A 27,746-nucleotide genomic window follows, 5' to 3' on the forward strand; every position below is an offset into this window, starting at 1 on the left:
TTTTGCAATTTTATTTTCTGCCCTCTTTTCACCCGATAGTGCCAAGGTTCACAATCTAGCCATTTCTGTCCTTCTAAGTCTGTCTTTTTTCAAACTCTAGGAGTAATCTGCTACTCTCTCTTTCTTGCGCTCGTGCTATTGTCATGACCATTATTGATTGTTGTCCTCCCAAAGACATTACCAGCTTAGTCATTATCCATTTTAACACATTAAACCCTATCAATAGACCTACTATTATTAGTAATACATAAATGCCTAAATTAACTAACCATTTTCCCAAACCGGTCAGTCCCCAGTTGCTCCCCCCCCGCCCCCCCCCCCCATCCTTCATCTTTCAGAGTTCATCCCCAATTTCTCTTATATTGCTTATCTTTTTCTTTACTATTTCTGCCTTAACTTCCACTATGGAAGAGGTGTCTGGGATGGAGGTGCAACATTCCTTACCAATCAGAGCACAGATTTCCCCTTTTTCGGCCAAAAGATAGTCTAAAGCCATTCGATTCTGTAAAGCTGTTAGTCTTGTGGCAATCATTTCGGTGGTTATGGCCGATATTTGGGATTGAGTTTCTTCCATCGCGCCGGTGGTATCATTAATTAAATTTTCAAGGGCGGCCGCCAGTTTCTGTATTTCCACCCCTGCCCTTGTAGTGCCGTAGTTTGGGAATAGTGTCCACAACAAGACGGTCTCCTTCAGAGACCTCTCGGGTCTTACGTCTTATTCTCCCTTCCTTTCTCAGGTTGGGCTCATGTTTTTCTATTCGGAGGTGAGGGACTATATAAGCGAGGTAACAGCAGCCACTCCAGCCTTTCTGGTCTTGAGGCAGTGTTTTCACGCGAATGTATTTTTCCCCGGGAATAAATGGGTAGGCCTTCAGATCACATACCCAATATGTTCCGTTTAATATTCGGGGAATGGTCATGGCAGTGGCTTGGCTGGTGTAGGCACAAGATGATCTTCCTAATTGGAAGGGTGCGGCGTCATTCTGATTACAGAAACAGGTGGTATTTACTGCTCCTTTCGGTGGGGATACTCTAAGGCCATCGATAACACCCTGGGTTTTCGGGGCTAGTCTAGGGAACCATCCCGCAAAGTTATATTCACCCCTGTCAGATCTCCACTTTGTATCATTTGAGCCCGAGTCAAATTGTTGTATATCGTACACTTCTATTTTGGTGAGCGGTATTACCGAGGTGGGGATTCCAGATTCGCCACAGTGTGGGACCTCTGCACAGACCCAACAGTCGGCAAGTCCCTCTTGTTTAGAATAATTTTTGCATAGTGTAGTGCCCGCTTCCTTGAACAGTTAGTACTACTAACATCACAATACTATACCAGTACCCGCCCATCTCTGACCCCTGCCTACCATCCTGTCTATCTGTCTTAATCTTTTAGGTGCCAGGGAGAGGTGAGTCCACACAGCTCTTACAATTAATAACAATAGATATCATCAAACATTAAGAGTCTTTTATCTTAGTTCATTCCTTCTTTCTCAGCTTAACTTTCAGAGGGTTGTCTGTAAGATGGGCGTGCCACTCCACCAATGGGGTGTTCACAGGACCTTTAACGTGAGTGTGATGACTAGGCCCTTTCTCAGCAGTCCGGATAGCTGTCTCAGTAGTCAGGAGGGTTAGCAATGGTCCCTCCCAGCTCGGGTGGAGTTTGGTACCTTTCCAAGTCTTAATCAGGACCCAATCACTCAGTTGTCGAACTCAAGTGGAGGTGTCTGGGTCAACAGACCCTTCTTCCTAAGGACAGACAAAGAAGAGCCGAGCACCACAATATAGTTCTTTAAAAACTTATCATTGAACTCTACAGTTGGTAATTCCCCTCTTCCACCCAAGAAAGGTAATCCAAACATCATCTCATAAGGAGAGAGGCCTATATCACGTCTAGGTGCAGTCCTAATGTGTAGCAACACGATAGGTAAACATTTTGTCCGTGGTAATCGAGTCTCTAGGACTAGCTTAGACAATTGCTTCTTTAAGGTTTGATTCATTCGTTCCATCCGTCCAGAGGAAGGCGGGTGCCAAAGAGTGTGGAATTCCCAAGAGATTTCTAATCCCGCCATTACTTCTTGTACTGCTACCTCCCTTCGAGGTAGCTGAGGATTCTGGAAATGCCTCCACCCACCCAGTTAGGTGATCCATTGGGACTAATAAATACTTTTGTTTCCCTACTGGGGGTAGTTCGGTGTAATCCACCTGTATACTTTGGAAGGGTCTCACCCCTGGGTTTCTTCCTCCTCTTGCCCCCCCCCCCCCCCCATTACTTTCTTATTAATCTTTTGGCAAGTTGTACATCCTGTGCATATCTGTTTTGCCAATGTATATAATCCTTTACATCCATATTTTGTTCCCGCTCCCTTGGGCTAAAATTTTAAGAATGACCTTGCTGCCCCTGTATCGACTAGGAAAACTACGTCCTCTTTGTAAGGTCCCATCTTTAAATTTATTAAGGGTTCCTGGTGGGTCCCCGGGGGTAGGATCCCCTATTTTTCATCAAGGTTCATAAACGGTACTGCCTTTACTTCCTTTTTCAGATCCGGACACTCTCTCTTAAAGTGACCTGTCCTTCCACAGTAATACCATCCCACCTGTGGGGATTTCCACTTCGATCCTTGTTCCGGTCCACCAGACCCCTTCACATCTCCTCCCTGATCCCTTCTCCTCCCTTTATGTTTAACATGCTGCCCACCACCATTCCGGTTTCCTTCTCCTTTTAGTTGTGCCCTTTTCTTTATTACCTCATCAACCGTGGCTATCATTATCTTTGCCTTTTTGTTTCTGCTTGCCAGAAGAAATTATTTACTTTAATAATTCTGCAGGAAAGTTAGTATTAAATTATCCACAATTATACATTAAGGATTAAGAAACATTTCCCTAATGCTTGCTTAGCTGATATATTTTTTGTACCTCTTTTCTACACATACACACTCTTGCTTTTCTATATCTGCAAAAACAACAGACTTCCCCATTTCTTACACAACCCCTCAGTGCCCATCACCTCCCCTTCTCCATCTGCTCAGAGCACAGCATGTGAGAATCACTCAGTATGCACTGCTCCCTGATAAACCCTCTTGATTTTTAATGCACTTAACAATAACATAGAAAGGATATCAAGTTAGAAATAAATGCTACTAGTGAAAAAAATATTGTTATACCAAAGACACAAAGTTAATGATTTCAAAAAATAATGTTTTATTTGAAATAAACTCTTCACTCTTTGTCTAACAGCAGTGTGGAGCACTTTCACCACAGAGAGTGCGAGATGGCAGTTCACTTTCAACTCTTGAAAGACAGCTGTAATTGAGCAGTAAATATCAGTCTTGCCAGCAACACTCACATTGCTAGAGTCTGAGGGGAAAGCAGCCACCATTACATTGGCTTTTATATGAACCCAGAAAGACTGGAGCAAGAGTAGACCGATTTGACTCCTCAAGCCTGCTGCTCTGTCAATATGCTCATCAAAACCCCAATCCCGCCCTCCCCGCCATTCCACATCCATCTCTTTAGCCACAAGAGCCGTAGTTAATTCCCTCTTGAAAACAAACAGTGGCCTCAACCACTTTCTGTGGGAGTGAATTCCACAGGCTCACTGTCTCTGGGTGAAGACATTTCTCTCCTCAGTCCTAAAAGGTTTGCCCCTTGTTCTTAAACTATGATCGCTGGCTCATCAGAAACATCCTTCCGACATTGAAGCTGTCTGGTCCTTTTCGAATTTTGAAGGTTTCCCCTCATCTTTTGAAACTTCAGTGAATATAGTGCTAACCTCGTCAATCTCACCTCATCCGTCAGTCCTGCCATCCCAGGAATTGACTTGGTAAACCTTTGCCACACTCCCTCCATAGCCAGAACATCCTTCCTCAGATAAGGAGACCAAACGGCGTGCAACCTTCCAGATGTAACCTCATCACTACCCAGGAAAATTTCAGTAAGTTAAAAATCACACAACACCAGGTTATGTTCCAACAGGCTTATTTGGAAGTACTAGCTTTCAGAGCACAGCTCCTTCCTCAGGTGGTTGTCCAGCTCCGAAAGCTAGTAAGTTTGCCTTCTTTACTGTCTGCTGCACCTGCATGCTTATTTTCACTGACACCCAGGTCTCATCTCACCATTTACTGGCATAATATCTGCCTTTATGTTCTTGCTAGCAAAGTGATAACCTCACGCATGTGTTCATATTACACCGCACCTGCCATGCATTTTCCACTCACTCGGCCGATCCAAACCACACCATAAGACTCTGTATCTTCCCCACTGCTCATCTTTCCAACCAGGTCTGTGTCATCTGCATACTTTGGAATATTACATTTAGATTCCTCATCTTAGTGCTGTACCCCACTAGTGACTGCCTGCCATTTAGAAAAAGGCCCTGTTTATTCCTACTCAGATTTCTGCCTACTAACCAATTTTCCATCCATCTCAATACCAATCCATCCCAATCTCATTTTACATATTAATCTAATATGTGGGAGCTTGCGGGTGTAGGTTTGCTAGCTGAGCTGGAAGGCTCACTTTCAGACGTTTCACCACCCATACCAGATAACATCTTCAGTGACCCTCCAGACCAAGCACTGCTGATGTTTCCTGCTTTCTATTTATTTGCTTGGGTTTCTTTGGGTTGGTGATGTCATTTCCTGTGGTGATGTCATTTCCTATTCTTTGTCCTGTGGGAGCTTGTTGAAAGAATACATAGGCCATATCAGTTAGCTCTTCCAATCAACTCTGCTTGTCACATCCTCAACATTGGTCAGGCAGGATTTTCCTCTCGGAAATCCATACTGACTCTGTCTGATTCTACCACTGTTTTCTAAATGCTCTGCAATAAAATCCTGAATAATGGAGTCTACATCTTCCCCACTACTGACCTCAGACTCACTGGTCTATAAGTTCCCTGTTTACTTTCTCGTGGTGTATAAGTTGTGGGGTTACATTAACTCCCCTCCAATCTGCAGGAACTCTTCCAGAGTCTAGGCTCATATTTCACTCCGTTCACTCAACCTACCTAGCACCATATCAAATCCAAAGGAGAGTAAAAATCAGCCCATTCAGTTCCATCAGTGTCTAGCATTCAATAGGAAAAATAAGATTTACCCTGGTGCCAGTGTTATTTTGTATCCTTTCTTGTGACACTAACCCCCTCAAAGACATAAATGACTTTAATAGAGATAGTAAACCATGTGACCATGACATCATTATGTAAGCAGCTGCACTCCACCATCAATGTTGTCCATGCTTCAACCGGAGCAGAGGACAGGGCTAAAAACAAAACACTGCAGATGCTGGAAATCTGAAACAAAGAGAATGCTGGAGAAACTCAGCAAGTCTGGCAACATCTGTGGAGAGAGAACCAGAGTTAGCATTTCCTGTCTGGTATGACTGAGGAAGAGTCAAATCAGACTCGAAACATGAACTCAGTTTCCCTCTCCCCAGAGTATATGCTGGATGAACATGTCGATCTACTGCTTGGATCATTCTGAGTATAGGCCAGGCAGAGTGTGCCACATCATCCTGGTGTGCTGTGCTTCATGTAACACAGTAATCAAAAAGCTGATATGCTATATATGGAGGAGTTGGGAATGGGAGCAGTCTTCTGAGGATGAGGATGGGAATATTGGCTGGAGGGGAAGCTGACATTGACCATGACAGAGCTCAGCTGCATGAACAAAACACACTTGACAGAACCTCATTGAAGAGACTGGTTGCAGCAGACCATTGTGGACTGGAACATTTGTCGGTCATGATACCAAAACCTGGTTAGCACTGTGGGATGCAATTCAGCCTTGTTGGCTTCATTTCAGTTTTGGTAAATAAAAGTTCACGTTTGTGTTTGGAAATGTCTGCTTGCTTGCCTCTCTGTGATGTGTCCCCACTGGACAGTGGAAAGTTGCATTAGGGTCAATGTAACACTGCCTTACAGGGTGTTCGGCCAGGAGTCAGCCAAGGACAGGTCCGGTATGGTGGCTAAACAGTGACTGAGGTGAGAGAATGGAATTGTACTTGTGATGTAAATAATTTACACATCAGCCGTGTGCTGTGGGGAATGTGCCTTTATGGCTACTGTGCCATTAGGTTGCCAATGATGGGCAGCAGCGGATTGCCAATATTTGTTCAGGTGCACAGTGCCCTTCCAAAGATGGCACAGACACAAGGGTTTTATTAATATATGAGTATCCATTATTGCAAGACACAACACACAGATATTTATTCACATGTCAGGTATAGATAGGATAGGGTGAATGAACCCTTAGGAGAGTATAAAGACAATAGGAGTATACTTAAGAGGGAAATCAGGAGGGCAAAAAGTGTACATGAGATAGCTTTGGCAAATAGGGTGAAGGACAATCCAAAGGGTTTTTACAAATACATTAAGGACAAAAGGGTAACTAGGGAGAGAATAGGGCCCTTCAAAGATCAGCAAGGCAGCCTTTGTGTGGAGCTGCATGAGATGGGGGAGATACTAAATGAGTATTTTGCATCAGTGTTTACTGTGGAAAAGGATATGGAAGATATAGAATGTAGGGAAACATGTTGAAAATGTCCATATTACAGAGGAGGAAGTTCTGGATGTCTTGAAACACATAGAAGTGGATAAATCCCCAGGACCTGATCAGGTGTACCCTAGAACTCTGTGGGAAGCTAGAGAAGTGATTGCTGGGCTCTTTGATGAGATATTTGTATCATCGATAGTCACAGGTGAGGTGCCGGAAGACTGGAGGTTGGCAAACGTGGTGCCACTGTTTAAGAAGGGTGGTAAGGACGAGCCAGGGAACTATAGACCGGTGAGCCTGACCTCGGTGGTGGGCATGTTGTTGGAGGGAATCCTGAGGGGCAGGATGTACATGTATTTGGAAAGGAAAGGACTGATTAGTGATAGTCAACATGGCTTTTTGAAGAAGTAACAAAGAGGATTGATAAGGGCAGAGCGATGGATGTGATCTATATGGACTTCAATAAGGCATTTGACAAGGTTCCCCATAGGAGACTGATTAGCAAGGTTAGATTTCATGGAATACAGGGAGAACTAGCCATTTGGATACAGAACTGGCTCAAAGGTAGAAGACAGAGGGTGGTGGAGGGTTGTTTTTCAGACTGGAGGCCTGTGACCAGTGGAGTACCACAAGGATCGGTGCTGGGTCCTCTACTTTTCATCATTTATATAAATGTTTTGAATGTGAGCATAAGAGGTACAGTTAGTAAGTTTGCAGATGACACCAAAATTGGAGGTGTAGTGGACAGCGAAGAGGGTTACCTCAGATTACAACAGGATCTGGACCAGATGGGCCAATGGGCTAAGAAGTGGCAGATGGAGTTTAATTCAGATAAATGCGAGGTGCTGCATTTTGGGAAAGCAAATCTTAGCAGGACGTATACACTTAATGGTGAGAGAGTGTTGCTGAACAAAGAGACCTTGGAGTGCAGGTTCATAGCACCTTGAAAGTGGAGTCGCAGGTAGATAGGATAGTGAAGAAGGCATTTGGTATGCTTTCCTTTATTGGTCAGAGTAGTGAGTACAGGAGTTGGGAGGTCATGTTGCGGCTGTACAGGACATTGGTTAGGCCACTGTTGGAATATTGTATGCAATTCTGGTCTCCTTCCTATTGGAAAGATGTTTTGAAACTTGAAAAGGTTCAGAAACGATTTTCAAAGATGTTATCAAGGTTGGAGGGTTTGAGCTATGGGAGAGGCTGAACAGGTTGGGGCTGTTTTCCCTGGAGCATCGGAGGCTGAGGGGTGACCCCAGGTGACCTCACCAGGGCGGCACGGTGATTCAGTGGTTGGCACTGCTGCCTCACAGCACCAGAGACCCAGGTTCAATTCCAGCCTCTGGCAACTGTCTGTGTGGAGTTTGCACATTCTCCCTGTGTCTGCATGGGTTTCCTCCTGAGGACTCCTGTTTCCTCCCACAGTCCAAAGATGTGCAGGTTAGGGGAATTGGCCATGCTCAATTACCACTAGTGTTAGGTGGATTAGTCAGGGGTAAATGTAGGGTAAAGGGTCTGGGTGGTTTGCTCTTCAGAGGGTCAGTGTGGACTTGTTGGGCCGAAGGGCCTATTCCCACATGTAGGGAATCTAATCTAATGTTATAGAGGTTTATAAAAGCATGAGGGGCATGGATAGGATAAATAGACAAAGTCTTTTCTCTGGCGTGGGGGAATCCAGAACTAGAGGGAGTAGGTTTAGGGTGAGAGGAGAAAGATATGAAAGGGACCTAAGGGGCAACTTTTTCACACAGAGGTGGGTACGTATGGAATAAGCTGCCAGAGGAAGTGGTTGAGGCTGGTACAATTGCAACATTTAAAAGGGCTCTGATGGGTATATGAATAGGAAGGGTTTGGAGGGATATGGGCCAAATGCTGGCAGGTGGGACTAGATTGGGTTGGGATATCTGGTCGGCATGGATGGGTTGGACCAAAGGGTCTGTTTCTGTGCTGTACATCTCTATGACTCTATGAGTCAGAGAGACTCATTGTTGTAATACTGAACATAGAGAAACTTATTGTTGTAAATCTGAGCCTGCAGAATATAATACAGTGCCCACTGTGGGATCTAAGACTGTAATACCAAGTTCACAGAGGGTGTTACTCATGTAATGATGGGTGCGAATGTGTGTCAGGGACTATAATTCTGAGCCATCAGAGAAATTTACTCTAATACTGAACCCATTGAGTACCTTTCTCCCTTGAAAATTTGATTTATTTCCCTGTTTATCTTTGACAGGAATGCACATTTTGCAATGGATAAGGAATGTTGAGGTGTCTGAAGATGGCTCCATTAAGAGAACAATGAGCGTTGCCTTTGATGGAAAGGACTACATTAGTTTGGAGTCAGACAGAATGCGATGGGTCGCATCACATCACAATGCAGTGAAGACTAAACAGAAATGGGATTCTGATGAATCCTGGAACAAGTTTTGGAAATGGCTGATGGAAGTTGAACTTGTTGAACGTTTAAAATCACGCTTAAGCATTGGAAAGGAATATCTTAAAAGGAAAGGTATGTATTTCAGTTTTGATCCCATGTTCTGATCTAACCTCACTGATCTATGAAACCGTTCTCCCATTCCATTCAGTGTCTGTCTATTGTTTGTGTTTTCACCCTTTCCCATCACAGTTCAGCCTGAAGTGTTCATCTCCAGGAGGGAGCCCAATGGTCAGGACAAGCCACTCACTCTCTCCTGCCTGGTCACTGGGTTTGATCCTGTAGACATCGAGGTGACCTGGCTAAGGAATGGAGAGGTCATGTCTGAGACCCAATCCTCGGGGGTACGACCGAACCACAATGGGACCCATCAGATCCAGAAAGAGATTGGGATCAATGCTGGGGATGAGGATCAATGCTCCTGTCAAATTGAACACAGCAGCCTGGCAGAGGCCCAGCTCTATCAGTGGGGTAAGGAACACTGCACTGGAAATGTGGGGCAGCATGAGTGTGAGAGTGCATGCATGACTGAGAAGGGAAAGTGAATGAGATACAGGCTGCAGTTACTAATCCCAAGACACTGGCGAGTTCCTTGTTCTGTGTACAGCCCTTTAGAAATGGCCCCACCATCACACCCACTCCAGCTACAGGTTCCGACCCCACTCCCAGCTCCACACCCACACCAGATCCCAGCTCCCGGCCCTGCCGAGTTTTCACCATCCCTCCAGACCTCCCCCTCACTGAGGACGAACGATCAGTCCTCAGCAAAGGACTCACCTTCATCCCCCTCCATCCACGCATCAATGAATTTAATACACGCCGTGATGTCGAACAATTCTTCCGTTGCCTCCGCCTCCGAGCTTACTTTCACAATCAGGACTCCCGCCCACCTTCCGAGGACCCCTTCGCCCACCTCCAACACACTGCATCCACCTAGACACCCCGCGCTGGCCTATTACCCGCCCTCGACCTCTTCATTTCCAACTGCCGCCGGGACATTAACCGCCTCAACCTGTCTACCCCCCTCCCCCACTCCAACCTCTCACCCTCACAACGCGCAGCCCTCCAATCCCTCTGCTCCAATCCCAACCTCACCATCAAGCCAGCGGATAAAGGGGGCGCAGTGGTAGTCTGGCGCATTGACCTCTACACCGTTGAAACCAAACGCCAACTCGAGGACACCTCTTCCTACTGCCTCCTTGACCATGGACCCACCCCCCATCACCAAACCATCATCTCCCAGACCATACACAACCTCATCACCTCAGGAGGTCTCCCACCCACAGCTTCCAACCTCATAGTTCGGGAACCCCGCACTGCCCGGATCTACCTCCTTCCCAAGATCCACAAGCCTGACCACCCTGGCCGACCCATTGTCTCAGCATGCTCCTGCCCCACTGAACTCATCTCTACCTACCTCGACACTGTCCTATCCCCCCAGTCCAGGAACTCCCCACATACGTTTGAGACACCACCCACGCCCTCCACCTCCTCCAAGACTTCCGTTTCCCTGGCCCCCAACGCCTCATCTTCACCATGGATATCCAATTCCTCTACACCTCCATCCGCCATGACCAGGGCCTCCAAGCCCTCCTTTTTTCCCCTTCCAGACGTCCCCAACAGTACCCTTCCATCGACACTCTCATTCGTTTGGCCGAACTGGTCCTCACCCTTAACAATTTCTCATTTGAATCCTCCCACTTCCTCCAGACCAAAGGGGTAGCCATGGGCACACGTATGGGCCCCAGCTATGCCTGTCTCTTTGTTGGCTACGTAGGACAGTCCATCTTCCGTAATTACACCGGCACCACTCCCCACCTCTTCCTCCGCTACATTGATGACTGCATTGGCGCCACCTCGTGCTCCCGCGAGGAGGTTGAGCAATTCATCAACTTCACCAACACATTCCACCCTGACCTTAAATTTACCTGGACCATCTCTGACACCTCCCTCCCTTCCTGGACCTCTCCATCTCCATTAATGATGACTGACTTGACACTGACATTTTTTACAAACCCACTGACTCCCACAGCTACCTGGATTACACCTCTTCCCATCCTACCTCTTGCAAAAATGCCATCCCATATTCCCAATTTCTCCGCCTCCGCTGTATCTGCTCCCAGGAGGACCAGTTCTACCACAGAACACACCAGATGGCCTCCTTCTTTAGACACCGCAATTTCCCTTCCCACGTGGTTAAAAATTCCTTCTAACGCATCTCGTCTACATCCCGCACTTCCGCCCTCAGACCCCACCCCTCCAACCGAAACAAGGACAGAACGCCCCTGGTTCTCACCTTCCACCCTACCAACCTTCGCATAAACCAAATCATCCGCCGACATTTCCGCCACCTCCAAACTGACCCCACCACCAGGGATGTATTTCCCTCCCCACCCCTTTCCACCTTCCGCAAAGAACGTTCTCTCCGTGACTACCTGGTCAGGTCCACACCCCCCCCCCTACAACCCACCCTCCCATCCTGGCACCTTCCCCTGCCACCGCAGGAACTGTAAAACCTGCGCCCACACCTCCTCCCTCACCTCCATCCAAGGCCCTAAAGGAGCCTTCCACATCCATCAAAGTTTTACCTGCACATCCACTAATATCATTTATTGTATCCGTTGCTCCCGATGCGGTCTCCTCTACATTGGGGAGACTGGACGCCTCCTAGCAGAGCGCTTTAGGGAACATCTTCGGGACACCCGCGCCAATCAACCACACTGCCCTGTGGCCCAACATTTTAACTCCCCCTCCCACTCTGCCGAGGACATGGAGGTCCTGGGCCTCCTTCACCGCCGCTCCCTCACCACCCGATGCCTGGAGGAAGAACGCCTCATCTTCCACCTCGGAACACTTCAACCCCAGGGCATCAATGTGGACTTCAACAGTTTCCTCATTTCCCCTTCCCCCACCTTATCCTAGTTCCAAACTTCCAGCTCAGCACTGTCCCCATGACTTGTCCAGACTTGTCCTACCTGCCTATCTCCTTTTCCATCTATCCACTCCACCCTCTCCTCCCTGACCTATCACCTTCATCCCCTCCCCCACTCACCCATTGTACTCTATGCTACTCTCTCCCCACCTCCACCCTCCTCTAGCTTATCTCTCCACGCTTCAGGCTCTCTGCCTTTATTCCTGATGAAGGGCTTTTGCCCGAAACATCGATTTTACTGCTCCTTGGATGCTGCCTGAACTGCTGTGCTCTTCCAGCACCACTAATCCAGAATCTGATTTCCAGCATCTGCAGTCATTGTTTTTACCTAATTTAGAAATGACCACCTATGAAGAATTATGAATCTTGGGAATTATGTCCCCTACAGGGTTGTGAATGTTTCACTGCTGAATATATTTATGTCTGAGGTGGACAGAGTTTGGTGTCTCAGGGAACGAAGGGATCTGGGGAATAAGCAGGAAAGTGGGGTTAAGGCATGAAGTGACCCAAGTTTGTATTGAAAGGTAGAGTAAGCAGATCTGGCTACTCCCGCTTCCACTTATCCTAATGAGAGAATGTAAACATAGAATTCAGGGAGAGCTTGAGGTTAAGTCTCTGACATGTTGCTGAACTAGAATCGAATACCTTGAGAATTTAGGTTTTCTAAACAATCAAACAAGAAAAGAAAGCTCGGTTCTTACAGTTGGATCTAGTTATGAAAGTAAATACTGACGTTTATAAATATGGCTGAGCCCATTTAAATGATAAGAGGAACACAGGGAAAGTGTATTCTCGACATGCAGATCTCATACTCATTTCCTTAAATCCTTTTGGAAAAGTGACATTGCTAGTGAGATCAAGTGAAGCGATTGGTTGTATTTGATATCAGGACACTATGACAGCAGGTCCTGAAACACTCACTGCCTCATCCAGCTGACTCTCACTGTGTCTCTCAATGCACACTTGTTACCCTCCTACCCCATCACCATGGGAGACGATGGCCTGTTACTAGCACTGGATTGTGATTCCAGAAACCCAGGTAATGTTCTGAGGACCCGGGTTTGAATCCTGCCATGGTAGTTGGTGGAATTTGGATTTAATTCAAAACCTGAAATTAGGAGATTGATGATGACCATGAATTCGTTATCAATTGTCAGGAGAAACCTATCTGGTTCACTAATACCTTTTCGGGAAGGAAATCTGCCATCGTTACCTGGCCTAGACTACACGTGACTCCAGACCCACAGCAATGCAGTTGACTTGCACTGCCCTTTTGGAAAGACAATAAATGCTGGCCTATCTAGCAATGCCCTCATCCCATGGATGAATATAAACACAACCCTACCATCCTATCACAAACCCCATTATCTTATCATCGTATTCATTTCTTTATCACCCTCTATCCCATTACCACCTCTACTTTCCCCTCATCACCCCGATGAGCCCCTCCGCTCTCAATATCATATCACTACTTCCCATTATCCCAACAGTATTCTGCACAGACCTCCCATATTTTCTTTATTCTTCTATTGGGATATTGGTGTCACGAACATTTGTTGACTTCTCCCTAACTGCCTTGAGAAGGTGCAGTGAGCTTCCTCCTTGAACTGCTGTAGCCCCTGTGGTTTCGGAGCAGGCACAGTGCAGTTAGAAAGGGCTTGATGAAGTCATGGTGACTGTGTGTGTCTTAGAGGGCACGCTTGTAGGTGGTGGTGTTCTCATTGGGTCTGCTGCTCTTGACCTTCTAGGTAGCAGAAGTCTTGTATTTGGAATGGTTGTCAAGTTGCTGCATTGCATAATATTTATTTGTCCCCACTGCAGCTCTGCTGTATAGGTAATGGAGAGGGTGAAAGTTGAAGGGGGTGGATGGGATACCAGTCAAGCTGACCGGTCTGTCAGGGATGGTGTTGAGATGCCTCAGTGTTATTGAAGCTGCACTCATCCAAGTAATTGGGGAGTATGCTACCACAGTGCTGTCTTATGACTTGCAGGGCAAGTGTTGAGGAGACAGAATGAGAGTTACTCATCGCAGAAATCGCAACCTCTGCCCTGCTGTTCAGCCACAGCATTGATATAACTCATTCAGCTCAGAGTCTGGTAAATGGTAACCCTGGGATGTTGGTGGTGAGAAACGTAGTGATGGTCATGTCATTGAACATCAAGGACACTGATTGGATTATTGTTGGTGATGGACATTGCTTGGCACTGGGTGGCATGAAGGTTACTTATCACCTCCCACCCAGTGCCTAAATAGGAACTAGGTTTTGTTGCACTTGCACACAGATTGTTTCAGCATCTGGGGAGTTACCAATGAAACTGAATATTGTCCCTTAAATTAGAGGGAAGCTCATGGATGAAGCAGTTGAAGATGGTCGAACACCTTTAGCAACAGTTGCAGTGAAGAGTTTTCACTAATTAATGTTATCACTTTGCACAGTATCAAGTCTAGTCCAGTCTGCCCTCTGGTAAGCTCACGAACATGATATTCTAACCTGAAACGTTCTACAAACTCTTCGTCTTGGCTCCCTTTGCCTACCTGACTTCTAATTGAGATTGAGATTGAAAACATTGTACATGGCAGAACAGCAAGGCAGCTTTCAGTATAATTCTGAGTGGTTGCAGTATACAAGGAACTTGCTTCAGGCAGTCATTTGGAAGTGTGGATAGAGTTTGAACCCACAGATTTTGCTTTACCAGACCAACACCTTATTAACTGGCTTCCTTTTGTTTAAGGTAGAGATAGTTGTGAGTCTTCCATACTGTTTAGCTGTTTGCGATGAAGATTCATGATAGAGTATGTTAGGATTGCAGAGTTTAGATCTGATCTATTTATTACAGGAACGTTTAGTCTTGCCTATCACATGATGATTACTCTGTTTGATGGGTAAGTAGTCCTATGTTGTGACTTCACTTGGTTGACACCTGTTTTATAGTTAGCTGGTGTTGCTCCTGACCTGCCCTCCTGTAGCCTCATCAGATCTCTGTGACAAGAAGTTCCACAGATTCACTGTCTTCTGGGAGACGAAAGACCTTGTCATCTCTATTTTAAATGCACAACCAGTTCTGAAAATATATATTCTGGTCTAAGCTCTCTCCGAAGGAGAAATCATCTTTCTGCTTCTACTTTGTCAAGTCCATCAAAATCTTGCATATTTCCAGAAGGTCACCTCTCATTCTCCTAAATTCCAATGAGTGCGTGTCCAACCAACTCAATACCTACTCCTGAAACAGTCACTCAATACCTGGTGTCAGCCTAGGGAACCTTCTTTGGACTGTTTTATATCTTTCCTTAGATAGAGGACACAAAACTGATCACGGTATTCCAGTCGTGGCTTGAATACTGCCTTGTACAATTTTAGCAAAACCTCCTGACCTTTCCACTCCATTCCCTTTGAATAACATCCAGCCTTTGAAACCAACACCCCATGTGTCTTCCCTGTCACTCACTGAACTAGGCTGGTAGTTTTTTGTGTGTGATTTATACATGAGGATTCACAAATCCCTCTTTGCTGTAGCTTTCTGCAGTCTTTCTCCATTTACATAATATTCAATTCCCACAGCAGCAAGAACAGAAAACTAGTCAGTGCAGCACTCCCTCAGTACTGACCCTCTGACAGTGCAGCATTCCCTCAGTACTGACCCTCTGACAGTGCGGCACTCCCTCAGTCCTGACCCTCTGACAGTGCGACACTCCCTCAGTCCTGACCCTCCGACAGTGTGGCACTTCCTCAGAATAGTGCACTCACTCTGCCCCTGCAGTACATTATCAGTTTGCGAACAAGGTTGGGGATTGATTTTTATCATGGTGTTTGTGCTAACCTATATTTCAGTTGAAATGGAGATGCTTTCAGTCAGTATACTGTCCATGTGGAAATATCAGTCATGTTGATCCCGAGGTTGTATAACATCTTCCTGGAAGATAGGACTGGATCAAACTAGACCAACAGAACACTGAAAATATATTGAAGATCAGAGAAACAATCCTGATATTATTCAATTATATTTCAGAAATTCCAAAATATAGTGTGGGATACCTTCATATCGGAATCTTAACCGGGTCAACAATCAGTGCACTATCTGTTCTTGTCGGGATAATTGGAATACTCATCTGGAGACAGCCATGGAGAGGTAAGACTGAGAGAGAGAGAGAGAGAGAGAGAGAGACAGGGGGGGGTAATGTGGAATTGTGGGACAGAGTGAGTCAATTGACCATGTGTAATATGGCGATGTGAAATGGATAATCAAACCAAACATCGATGGTATGTTGGTCTTTATTGCAAGAGGATTTGATGACAGGGGTAAGAAAATGCTGATACAGTTGGAGAGTCTCAGTTCTGGAGTATTGTGTGTAATTTTGTTTTCTCTGATTAATACACAGACTAAACAGATACACACCCATTCCTGATTAATACACAGACTAAATCGACCCACACCAATTCCTGATTAATACACAGACTAAATAGATCCACGCCCATTCCTGATTAATACACAGACTAAATAGATCCACGCCCATTCCTGATTAATACACAGACTAAATAGATACACACCCATTGCTGATTAATACACAGACTAAACAGACCCACACCCATTCCTGATTAATACACAGACTAAATAGATTCACACCCATTCCTGATAAATACACAGACTAAATAGATCCACGTCCATTGCTGATTAATACACAGACTAAATAGATACACACCCATTGCTGATTAATACACAGACTAAATACATCCACGCCCATTCCTGATAAATACACAGACTAAATAGATACACACCCATTCCTGATTAATACACAGACTAAACCGACCCACACCCATTCCTGATTAATACACAGACTAAATAGACCCACACCCATTCCTGATTAATACACAGACTAAATAGATACACACCCATTCCTGATTAATACACAGACTAAATAGATACACACCCATTGCTGATTAATACACAGACTAAATAGATACACACCCATTCCTGATTAATACACAGACTAAATAGACCCACACCCATTCCTGATTAATACACAGACTAAACAGACCCACACCCATTCCTGATTAATACACAGACTAAACAGACCCACACCCATTCCTGATTAATACACAGACTAAATAGACCCACACCCATTCCTGATTAATACACAGACTAAACCGACCCACACCCATTCCTGATTAATACACAGACTAAATAGATTCACACCCATTCCTGATTAATACACAGACTAAATAGATCCACCCCCATTCCTGATTAATACACAGACTAAATAGATACACACCCATTCCTGATTAATACACAGACTAAATACATCCACGCCCATTCCTGATTAATACACAGACTAAACCGACCCACACCCATTCCTGATTAATACACAGACTAAACCGACCCACACCCATTCCTGATTAATACACAGACTAAATAGATCCACACCCATTCCTGATTAATACACAGACTAAATAGATCCACCCCCATTCCTGATTAATACACAGACTAAATAGATACACACCCATTCCTGATTAATACACAGAATAAAAGCAAAGCATGTGACACAGATGTTATGGGTGGAAATGAACTTGAGTACATGGCCATTTTAACACCATATTAAACTGTGTGGCAACATCTAATGAAAAATGTTCCCCTACCCTATTTGGCCCTTATTATCCAAACTGTAAATGGTTTTCTTATTCCTCTTACCCAGTTTCACTCTGTTACACATATCTATGTTGAAATCCATCTGCCAATTAAGTTCACATTCTTCAAGTTTATTAATTCCTTGTATTTCTTTTCTTCCTTCGTTTTAAGTATTTCTTATAAGTAAGTTTCATTGCATGTGTGTTTTGCCTCCAAAAGCCCTCAACCCCCTCGGAAGATACTGTTGTAACACTGGGTAAACCCCTCTGCTAACTTAAACTAGCAACACAGAAAAGATTCATACTGTGCATGATCTGTTAAAATTCAAGAGGCAAAGAATTGTCCTCAAAGTCATTACTCTTTAAGTCGAACAGAGAATATTAAAACTAATAACTATTGACAACTCATTTCTCTTAAACCTATCTTTTACCTCCCACTCGACAATACTAGTCCAATAAAAAAAAGGATTATGATTTACAAAAAAGAAAGTTACCATGTTTCAAAACCAGTCAGCTGCTACTCCCCCGCAGACAGATACCTATCAGAGAGCTCTTCAGCTAGCAATCTACATTTGTTGGCCTTTGGCATTTATCTCTCTAACTGTTCAAAAATGTCTGGTTTTATATTTTTGTTTGCAATGATCTCCTGATTTTTAAAAAAAATAAACCCCCAACTACCGCCTAACTGCGGTAGTGCTTATTTTTCCCCCAGCACCCATGGTGTGTGTGTGCGCAGGTGTGAGACACAGTGAGAGACACAAAGTGCACGAATCTTTATTCAATTTCCACCACCAGGAAGATAGGAAAAACACCCAGGTGGCCAGTGACAAGCACTGCCCTTCAAACCACAGGGCAATGCTGTGTGATCAAAACAGTGAAGGGGAGGGTAAGGACTAAATCAAAATAGAGATGGATGGGGAAATAATGCACTCCACTCCCTGCGGCGCCCACCTCTCCCTGAACAACTCCAGGGTGTTGGTGGACACCGTGTGCTCCTTCTCCAAGGACACCCGGGCTTTAACGTAACCCCAGAAGAGGGGCAGGCAGTCGGCCCTAACGACCCCCCTCCACGGCCCGCTGCCTGGACCTGTTGATGTCTGGTTTTATACCCAAAACATCAGATTGTTTCATGGGTTTTAATATTATAAAGGTACTAAATTTGATAGGATTTTGGTAACTCTGGGCATAATTTAAACTGATTGGCTGAATTTGAATTTGTTCTTGTTTCATAGCAAACCATCTGCTTTTTTTAATTTCAAAAATATACTTTATTTATAAAATACTTTAATGATCTGTACAGTTGGACATGCCATACATATGTAAACATTCCATTTGTTTACATACCGAAACAGAGTAATCATTCCTATTTGCAGGTCTGTATGATTACATTTTTAGCTGAGGCGTCAGCAGAGCCCAAATGACTGCGTGGGCCCCCTGTTCTTTAGGCAGGCAGATGTTACACGGTGGTCTTTCCCCACTGCGCCTTGGCGGCAGCTGCCCCAAGCTTCAGCGCGTCCCTCAACACGGAGTCCTGGACCTTGGAATATGCCAGTCTGCAACACTCAGTCGGGGACAACTCCTTCAGCTGGAAGATCAACAGGTTTCGGACCGCCCAGAGAGCGTCCTTCACCGAGTTGATGATCCTCCAGGCGCAGTTGATGTTCGTCTCGGTGTGAGTCCCGGGGAACAGGCCGTAGAGCACGGAGTCCCGCGTCACGGCGCTGCTCAGGATGAACCTCGACAAGCACCACTGCATTCCTCTCCAGACTTCCTCTGCATAGGCACATTCCAGAAGGAGGTGTGTGACAGTCTCGTCCCCCCCGCAGCCGCTTCGAGGGCAGCGTGCGGTGCGGCAGAGAGTCTGGGCGTGCATAAAGGATCTCACAGGCAGAGCCCTTCTCACCACCAGCCAAGCCACGTCTTGGTGCTTGTTGGAAAGTTCTGGCGATGAGGCATTCTGCCAAATGGCTTTGACAGTCTGCTCAGGGAACCGCTCGACAGGATCCGCCCTCTCCTTTTCCCGAAGGGTCTCAAGGACGCTACGTGCTGACCACTTCCTGATGGACTTGTGGTCAAAGGTGTTTTTCTTCATAAACTTCTCCAAGAAGGATAGGTGATACGGAACGGTTCATCTTCCACAGCTACACTGGCGCCACCCCCCAACTTTTCCTCCGCTACATCGATGACTGTATCGGCGCTGCCTCGTGCTCCCAGGAGGACGTTGAACAGTTCATCCACTTTACCAAAGCTTCCACCCCGATCTCAAATTCACCTGGACCATCTCAGACTCCTCCCTCCCCGTCCTAGACCTTTCTATTCCTATCTCTGGTGACCGAATCAACACCGACATTTACTATAAACCGACCGACTCCCACAGCTACCTAGACTACACCTCCTCCCACCCTGCCCCCTGTAAAAACGCCATCCCATATTCCCAATTCCTTCGTCTCCGCCGCATCTGCTCCCAGGAGGACCAGTTCCAAAACCGTACAACCCAGATGGCCTCCTCCTTCAAAGACCGCAATTTCCCCCCCAGACGTGGTCAACGATGCCCTCCACCGAATCTCCTCCACTTCCCGCTCCTCCACCCTTGAGCCCCGCCCCTCCAACCGCCACCAGGACAGAACCCCACTGGTCCTCACCTACCACCCCACCAACCTCCATATACAGCGTATCATCCGCCGTCATTTCCGCCACCTCCAAATGGACCCCACCACCAGGGATATGTTTCCCTCCCCTCCCCTATCAGCGTTCCGAAAAGACCACTCCCTCCGTGACTCCCTCGTCAGGTCCACACCCCCCACCAACCCAACCTCCACTCCCGGCACCTTCCCCTGCAACCGCAAGAAATGCAAAACTTGCGCCCACACCTCCCCCCTTACTTCCCTCCAAGGCCCCAAGGGATCCTTCCATATCCACCACAAATTCACCTGCACCTCCACACACATCATTTACTGCATCCGCTGCACCCGATGTGGCCTCCTCTATATTGGGGAGACAGGCCGCCTACTTGTGGAACGTTTCAGAGAACACCTCTGGGACACCTGGACCAACCAACCCAACCACCCCGTGGCTCAACACTTCAACTCCCCCTCCCACTCCACCAAGGACATGCAGGTCCTTGGACTCCTCCATCGCCAGACCATAGCAACACGACGGTTGGAGGAAGAGCGCCTCATCTTCTACTTGGGAACCCTCCAACCACAAGGGATGAACTCAGATTTCTCCAGTTTCCTCATTTCCCCTCCCCCACCCTGTCTCAGTCAAATCCCTCGAACTCAGCACCACCTTCCTAACCTGCAATCTTCTTCCTGACCTCTCTGCCCCCACTCCACTCTGGCCTATCACCCTCACCTTGACCTCCTTCCACCTATCGCATTTCCAATGCCCCTCCCCCAAGTCCCCCCTCCCTACCTTTTATCTTAGCCTGCTGGGCACACTTTCCTCATTCCTGAAGAAGGGCTCATGCCCGAAACATCGATTCTCCTGCTCCTTGTATGCTGCCTGACCTGCTGCGCTTTTCCAGCAACACATTTTCAGCTCTGATCTCCAGCATCTGCAGTCCTCACTTTCTCTTGATACGGAACAGTCCAACTACTCGGAGCGTTTTGCGGCAGCGAGGCTAGGCCCATCCTTCGCAACACCGGGGACAGGAAGAACCTCAGTACATAGTGACACTTGGTGTTTGCGTACCGGGGATCCACGCACATCTTGATGCAGCCACACACAAAGGTGGCCATCAGGGTGAGGGTGGCATTGGGTGTATTTTTTCCCCCGTTGCCCAGATCTTTATACATCGAGTCCCTTCGGACCTGGTCCATCTTTGATCTCCATATAAACTGGAAGATGGCCCGGGTGACTGCAGCGGCACAGGTTCTGGGAATAGGCCAGACCTGTGCCACGTATAATAGCAATGACAGTGCCTCATACCTGATGACCAGGTTTTTTCCCGTGATGGAGAGCGACCGTAGCTTCCATCTGCCCAGTTTCTGCCTCACTTTGCTGATACGCTCCTCCCAAGACTTGGCGCACGCCCCAGCCCCCCCGAACCAAATACCCAGCACCTTCAGGTGGTCAGTCCTGACGGTGAAGGGGATAGAGGATTGGTCGGCCCAGTTCCCGAAGAGCATGGCCTCGCTCTTGCCTCGGTTTACCTTGGCCCCCGAGGCCCGTTCGAACTGGTCACAGATGCACATGAGTCTGTGCACGGACAGCGGATCCGAGCAGAAAACGGCAACGTCATCCATGTACAGGGAGGCCTTAACCTGCAGGCCCCCGCTGCCAGGAATAGTCACCCCTCTCAGGCTCGCATCCTTCCTGATGGATTCGGCAAATGGCTCTATGCAACACACAAACAAGGCGGGTGAGAGGGGGCATCCCTGCCTGACTCCAGATCTGATTGGGAAGCTATCTGATTCCCACCCGTTGATTGAGACTGCACTGACAATGTTGGTGTAGAGCAGTCTGATCCAATTTCCGATTCCCTCCCCAAAGCCCATTTTGGAGAGAACATCTCTCATATATGTATGCGATATCCTGTCAAAGGCTTTCTCCTGGTCCAGGCTGATCAGGCAGGTGTCCACCCCCCTGTACTGCACGTAGGCGATCGTATCCCTGAGGAGTGCGAGACTCTCCGTGATCTTCCTGCCCGGTACAGCACAGGTTTGGTCAGGGTGAATCACCGATCCCAGAGCAGACCTGACCCGGTTGGCGATGACCTTTGACAGAATTTTGTAGTCTGCATTTAACAGTGAGATCGGTCTCCAATTTTTGAGTTCCTCCCTCTTCCCCCTTCCGCTTGTAGATGATGGTGATGATGCCTTTCCTCATGGATTCACTCATGGTACCTGCCCGGAGCATACTGACATACACCTCCAGCAGGTCCTGGCCGATCAAGTCCCAAAGAGCGGAATAAACCTCGACCGGTAAGCCGTCGCTTCCGGGAGTTTTATTCTTTTCGAAGGACTCGAGGGCCTTGGTCAGCTCATCCAGAGATAGCGGCTGGTCCAGCCTCTCTCGTGTTCCGTCATCTAGGACCTCCGTGATAGAGGACAGGAACGACTGGGAGGCCGCGCTGTCGGTCGGCTTCGAGTCATACAGGCTGGCGTAGAAGGATTTGCTGATCCTCATGACGTCAGCCTGAGATGACGTTACCGAGCCATCTTCTTTCTTCAGGCTGCTGAGCACGGAGCTCTCTTTGTGCACCTTCTGGAAGAAGAAACGTGAGCACGTCTCGTCCTGCTCCACCGAGCGGACCCTGGACCGGAAGATTATCCTGGAGGCCTCCGAGGCAAAGAGCGAGGCTTGCTGGCCCTTCACCTCCTTGAGGTCCTCCGTGACATCCACCCCCATCGTCTGCAGCAGGAGCAGGTTCTGCATACTTTCCTGGAGCTGGGACAGTTTTCCCCGCCTCTCTCTCGCCTCCTGAACACCTTTGAGGATAAAGAACCTCTTGATGTTCCCTTTTACCGTTTCCCACCAGTCCACTGGGGACTCAAAGAGGGGCTTCACGGTTCTCCAACCTGCGTAATCCCTCTTGAGCTCTTCGATGTTTCCCGGGGTCAACAGCTTAGTGTTCAGTTTCCACGTTCCCTTGCCCGCCCGCTGCTCGTCCTGTAGGTGACAGTCGGCCAGCAGGAGGCAGTGGTCAGAGAAGAACACTTGACGTCGGTGGATCTGACCGAGAGCGTTCGGGACACAAACAGGTAATCTATCCTTGAGCGGATAGACCCGTCTGCCCGTGACCAGGTGTATCTACGCTGCGCTCCATCTGCAGGGGTGCTGAAGACATCGTGCAGCTTGGCGTCTTTGACCGTTTTCATCAGTGCTCTGGACGTAGCGTCCGGTTTACTGTCCCCCCCGCCGGATCGTCCATCTGCATCAATGATGCAGTTGAAGTCTCCGACCAGAATGACCGGCCTGGACATAGCCAACAACAGTGGAAGCTGTTGCAGGACGGCCAACCGTTCACTCTTACCCACTGGGGCGTACACGTTGATTAGTCTCACGGGAGCGTTTCTGTATTTAACGTCCGCGACGAGGAGGCGCCCGTCCACCACCTCCTTAACCTCGGAGATGGTGAAGTTGCCTCCTTGCAACAGGATACCCAGGCCGGAGGCGCGGCTATCGTTGCCCCCCGACCACACTGACGGCCCATGGGCCCACAAGCTCGACCATCTCCTGTAACTGCTGAGGTGCGGTATCCCACACTCCTGCAGAAACAGGACATCGGCTTTGACGTTGGCCAGGAAGGCCAGCGTTGAAACACATCGCGTAGCCGCTTTAATGCTACGCACATTTATGCTGGCAATTTTAAACCCCATTTTACCAGTTTACGGGGTTACCAGTGTCCATTTTCTTCTGGTCTTGCTCCAGTGGGGTAGCTGCGTGCATCCCCGTGGTGACGGCAAACTGCTGGACCTTCCCAGGGCTGAGGTAGTTGTCCAGCTCCACGCTGGAGTCATTTCCCCGCTCTGGTGTCATCGTGTCAGACCCAGGGTCCGCATCGCCCCGTTCTCCATCTGACAGCAGGGCTGTCACTGGGACGCTGCTCCCAGTTCCCTGGAGCTGTGGGCCGGTGGGTACCCCTTGGTTCTCACCGGGTAGGGGGAGGCCTTCACCCATCCCCTCAGAGGGATCGTCTTTTCCTTCTTGGGCGCTGCTGCCCTCCTTTTTCCCCACGGCGCTCTGTCTCTTCCTCTGGTGATGACCCTCCATGCACCCGTCCTCACCGTTGGAAGAGCTGCCTGTATCCTCGTCGTGTCGGTGTTGCTTCCCCCTTCGCTTGGGTAGCTTTGGGAGGTTTCCTCTTCCTGTTTTTGAGAGTAATCCAATCCTCTTCCTCCTTTGATCCCTCCTCTTCCATTCCCTCCGTCTGTCTTGAAGGAGCTTGGATTGGCTGCTGCATCTCCCCGCTGTCTGCCGTCTGCTCCGCTACAGCCTGCTCTTCCTTCTGGGTGCCCCCAGACACTGTTCCTGTGCTGTTTTGTGGTACCTTGCTGGTCTTAGGTGGTCCACGGCTCGTGTTGCCACCTCCGGCCATCTGTGCGTAGGTGGCGGCCCCTCGTCTTGGGCAGGCCTTGTACATGTGGCCCGCCTCTCCACACAGATTACAGTTCTTGGCCTCCTTACATTCCTTGGTTGGGTGGCCTTCCTGCTTGCAGTTTCGGCAGACGGTCACCTTACATTCCGCCACCATGTGGCCTGACCTCCCGCAGGTTCGGCACACTTTTGGCTGCCCTGTGTATGTCAGGTAACCTCTGCTTCCTCCGATGGCAAAGTTGGAGGGTGGGTGGAGGATGTTCCCACTGGCATCGATCCTCAGGGTTACCCTGACCTGTCGTTTGCTGGTCCAGATCCCAAAAGAATCGACCACATCGGTTCTCTCTCCCTCGACCTGGATATATCTTCTCAAGAAGATCAGGACATCTGCTGCTGGGACGTGAGGGTTGGACATCTGGATTGTTACAACCCGACTCCTCTGCGCAGGACATACACACAACGGGACCACCGACAAGATAGAGAACAGAGGTTCCCCTTCCTTCTCCTTGAAGACCTTCAGGAGCTGCTCACAATTCTTCACGCTCCTGAAGGTCACATCGAAATAGCCTGTGCAGGGAAATCCTGCAGGCAGTACACTTCTGCTGCTTCGAACCCACAGCACTCCAGCATAGGAAACCATCTGCTGCTTTCAACCTAGTGTTACATTGTTACCTCGTTCAGAACTCTGTGCTTTGTCAGTCCTTGCTTGCTTTTCAATTCTTTTAAAGGTGCAGTTCACCTCTACACCTTCCTAACAATATAATTACAGATGATTAATCGAAGAAGGGTCATATGCATACCTGAGAGAGGGAGGAAGAGGATATGTTAGCGAATGTGGAAAGGATTATTACCCAAGGTAGAAATCCACTGAATTGAAGGCAAATTACTGACATGGATTGGAAATTGATTGAGTGGCTGGAAATAGAGGGTTGGAGTAATGGACAAGTACTCAAAGTGGCAGAATGTGACTATTGTTGTCTTGCAGGGAGCTCTGTTGGAGTCTCATTTATTCACAAGAATGATAAACCACTTGCCATTAGAAGTCAAATATTTACATTTGTGGATGACACACAATTGGGCATTATTGTAGATAGTGTTGACGACAGCATAAGATTGCATCCTGATATTGATAGATTCGGTGAATGGTCAAAGCTGTGGCAGATGAATTTTTATTTAAGCAAGTGTGAGGTTCTCCGTTTCATACCAAGAAAGGACTTAACCAACCGCAACATGTCTTTTCCAATGAGGTGAGAGGCATAGGGCCCATTCGCTGGACTGCATGACCTTCTCCACAATGATTGTTGTTTAATTAACCTGACAAATTCCCTAACCGGCTGAAAGGAGGGATGGTACCGGTGGCTGCTGAGCATGGAGACTGCTGGTGGTGGTCAGTCAGTAACCAGGGAGGAAGGAGAACAAGTCAAGTAGGTTATGGTTGACTCGAGGAGGAATAGCAGACATCAGCTAGTGCTTGCAAAACATTTCTTAGCTTCGATTTGTCTGCAAGTTTCCTATATTAATTACATCTTTCATTTACAATGGAGACCCATCAGCTACAACTGAGGCATAATGATGGTTTCTTCATTTACATGTTGTTGACACATTTTATTCTGACCTTGCAAGAAAGATTCCAGTTAACATTTAGTGTAACTTACTTCAAGTTTGTTTAAATTATATTTACTTCATTCGTGTTGTTAGCTTGATGCTACTATTAAAACCTTTAATCTGCAACTGAAAAATTATATGTCTAAAACGACAAGTTAAATTAAAATGTATGAACAATGAGCCAAGTGTTTTCACAGCCTAAACATTCAGACTGATTGTGGTTGGATATTATTAACTCTGCTACGCCTCCTTTCACTTCACGTCTACTGGCCTTAGTCATGAAGCTTCCATGTAAAAAATTATCAAAGGCCTTTAGCAAATCCAAATAGTGCATTAGTCTTACCTCCATTTTCTAAACAAAAGACTCAGGAGCAGCAGTATGTCGTTGGGCTAATCTGACTGTGTCCTCAATTCCAGACCTACTGCCAATAACCTTTGACTCCCTGTTGGTCAAAAATAAATTGACTCTACCTTAAATGTTTTCAATGACTCTGCATTCATTACTTTCTGGGGTAGAGAGTTGTAAAGATTCACCATCATCTGAGAGAAAAGAAATTCTCCTCTGGTTCACTGGAATGGAAGATTCATCATTTTTAAGCCAAGTATCCAATGATTCTAGTCTCTCCCTCAAGAGGAAACATTCTTCCAGCATCCACACTATCAAATCCCCTCGGAACCTCCTGTGTTCCAATAAGAACATCTCTCCTACTTCTAAACTATAATGAATAGAGGGCCAACTTGTCCAACGTTCCTCAGAAGGTAACCTAGCAACCCCTTCTCAGAACGGCTTCTGATACATCTATATCTTTATCTTACGTGAGGGGATCATACCTGTGGGTGGTCCTACAGATGCTGTCGAGCCAATGGCTTCGACACTAGCACAACATTCCTACTGTTATATTTCCTCTCAATAAACTACATTTCATTAGCCATCCTAATCACTTGATGTACTTGCATCCTAACTTTCTGTGAATCATGTATCAGAACACTGACAACTCTCTGCACTTCAAATACTGCAATCTTCCTCTATTTAAATAAAACGCTGCTTCCTGTTCTTCCTGCCAAGGTCATATTTCCCCATAGTATACTCCATCTGCTATATTTTTGCCCATTCTCTCAGTCTATTTATATCACTCTGCAGACTCCTCTCTCTTATTTTCCTGCGTTTTTTAATCATCAGCAGCAAATTTAGTAACCATATTTTTAGTTCCTTAAACCAAATCAATGATATAAATTGTAAATGATTGAGCCCCTGCATTGATCACTGTGACACCCCACTCGTCACGTCTTGCCAACCTGAAAATTATACAGTTGTGTAATCTATCTTTCCTGTTAGGTAATTAATCCCCTATTCATGCTTAATAATATGTTACCATCTACACCGGACTGAAATCAATTTAAATAAGGGTCATTATGAGGGCACAAAGACAGGGAAATTAGGTTCAGTGATAGGTCAATGGAAATACAGTGGCAACCATTCATGGAGATATTTCCGAATACTAAGACTCTTTCTCATTGGAAGGTACGATTTAAGGGAAGAATGTGCCATTGGTGGCTAATTGAAGGAAGTTAAGTGCAGTCTGAAATTGAAACAAAATGTGCCCAGTTCCATAAATATGGATGGC

General features: G+C 47.0%; 1 protein-coding gene across 1 annotated transcript in view; it reads left to right on the top strand.

Moving 5' to 3' along the window:
* LOC140455588 (uncharacterized) overlaps window positions 1-27,746 on the top strand; it is a 78,113-nt gene that overhangs the window by 11,437 nt on the left and 38,930 nt on the right. Inside the window, exons 3-5 of the mRNA XM_072550505.1 lie at window positions 8,722-8,997; window positions 9,115-9,393; window positions 15,863-15,982. Of these exons, the coding sequence (XP_072406606.1) occupies window positions 8,722-8,997; window positions 9,115-9,393; window positions 15,863-15,982 (675 nt within the window). The remainder of the gene's footprint in view (window positions 1-8,721; window positions 8,998-9,114; window positions 9,394-15,862; window positions 15,983-27,746) is intronic.

Source organism: Chiloscyllium punctatum, chromosome 30 (genome assembly GCF_047496795.1).
Source record: "Chiloscyllium punctatum isolate Juve2018m chromosome 30, sChiPun1.3, whole genome shotgun sequence".
NCBI lineage: Eukaryota > Metazoa > Chordata > Chondrichthyes > Orectolobiformes > Hemiscylliidae > Chiloscyllium > Chiloscyllium punctatum.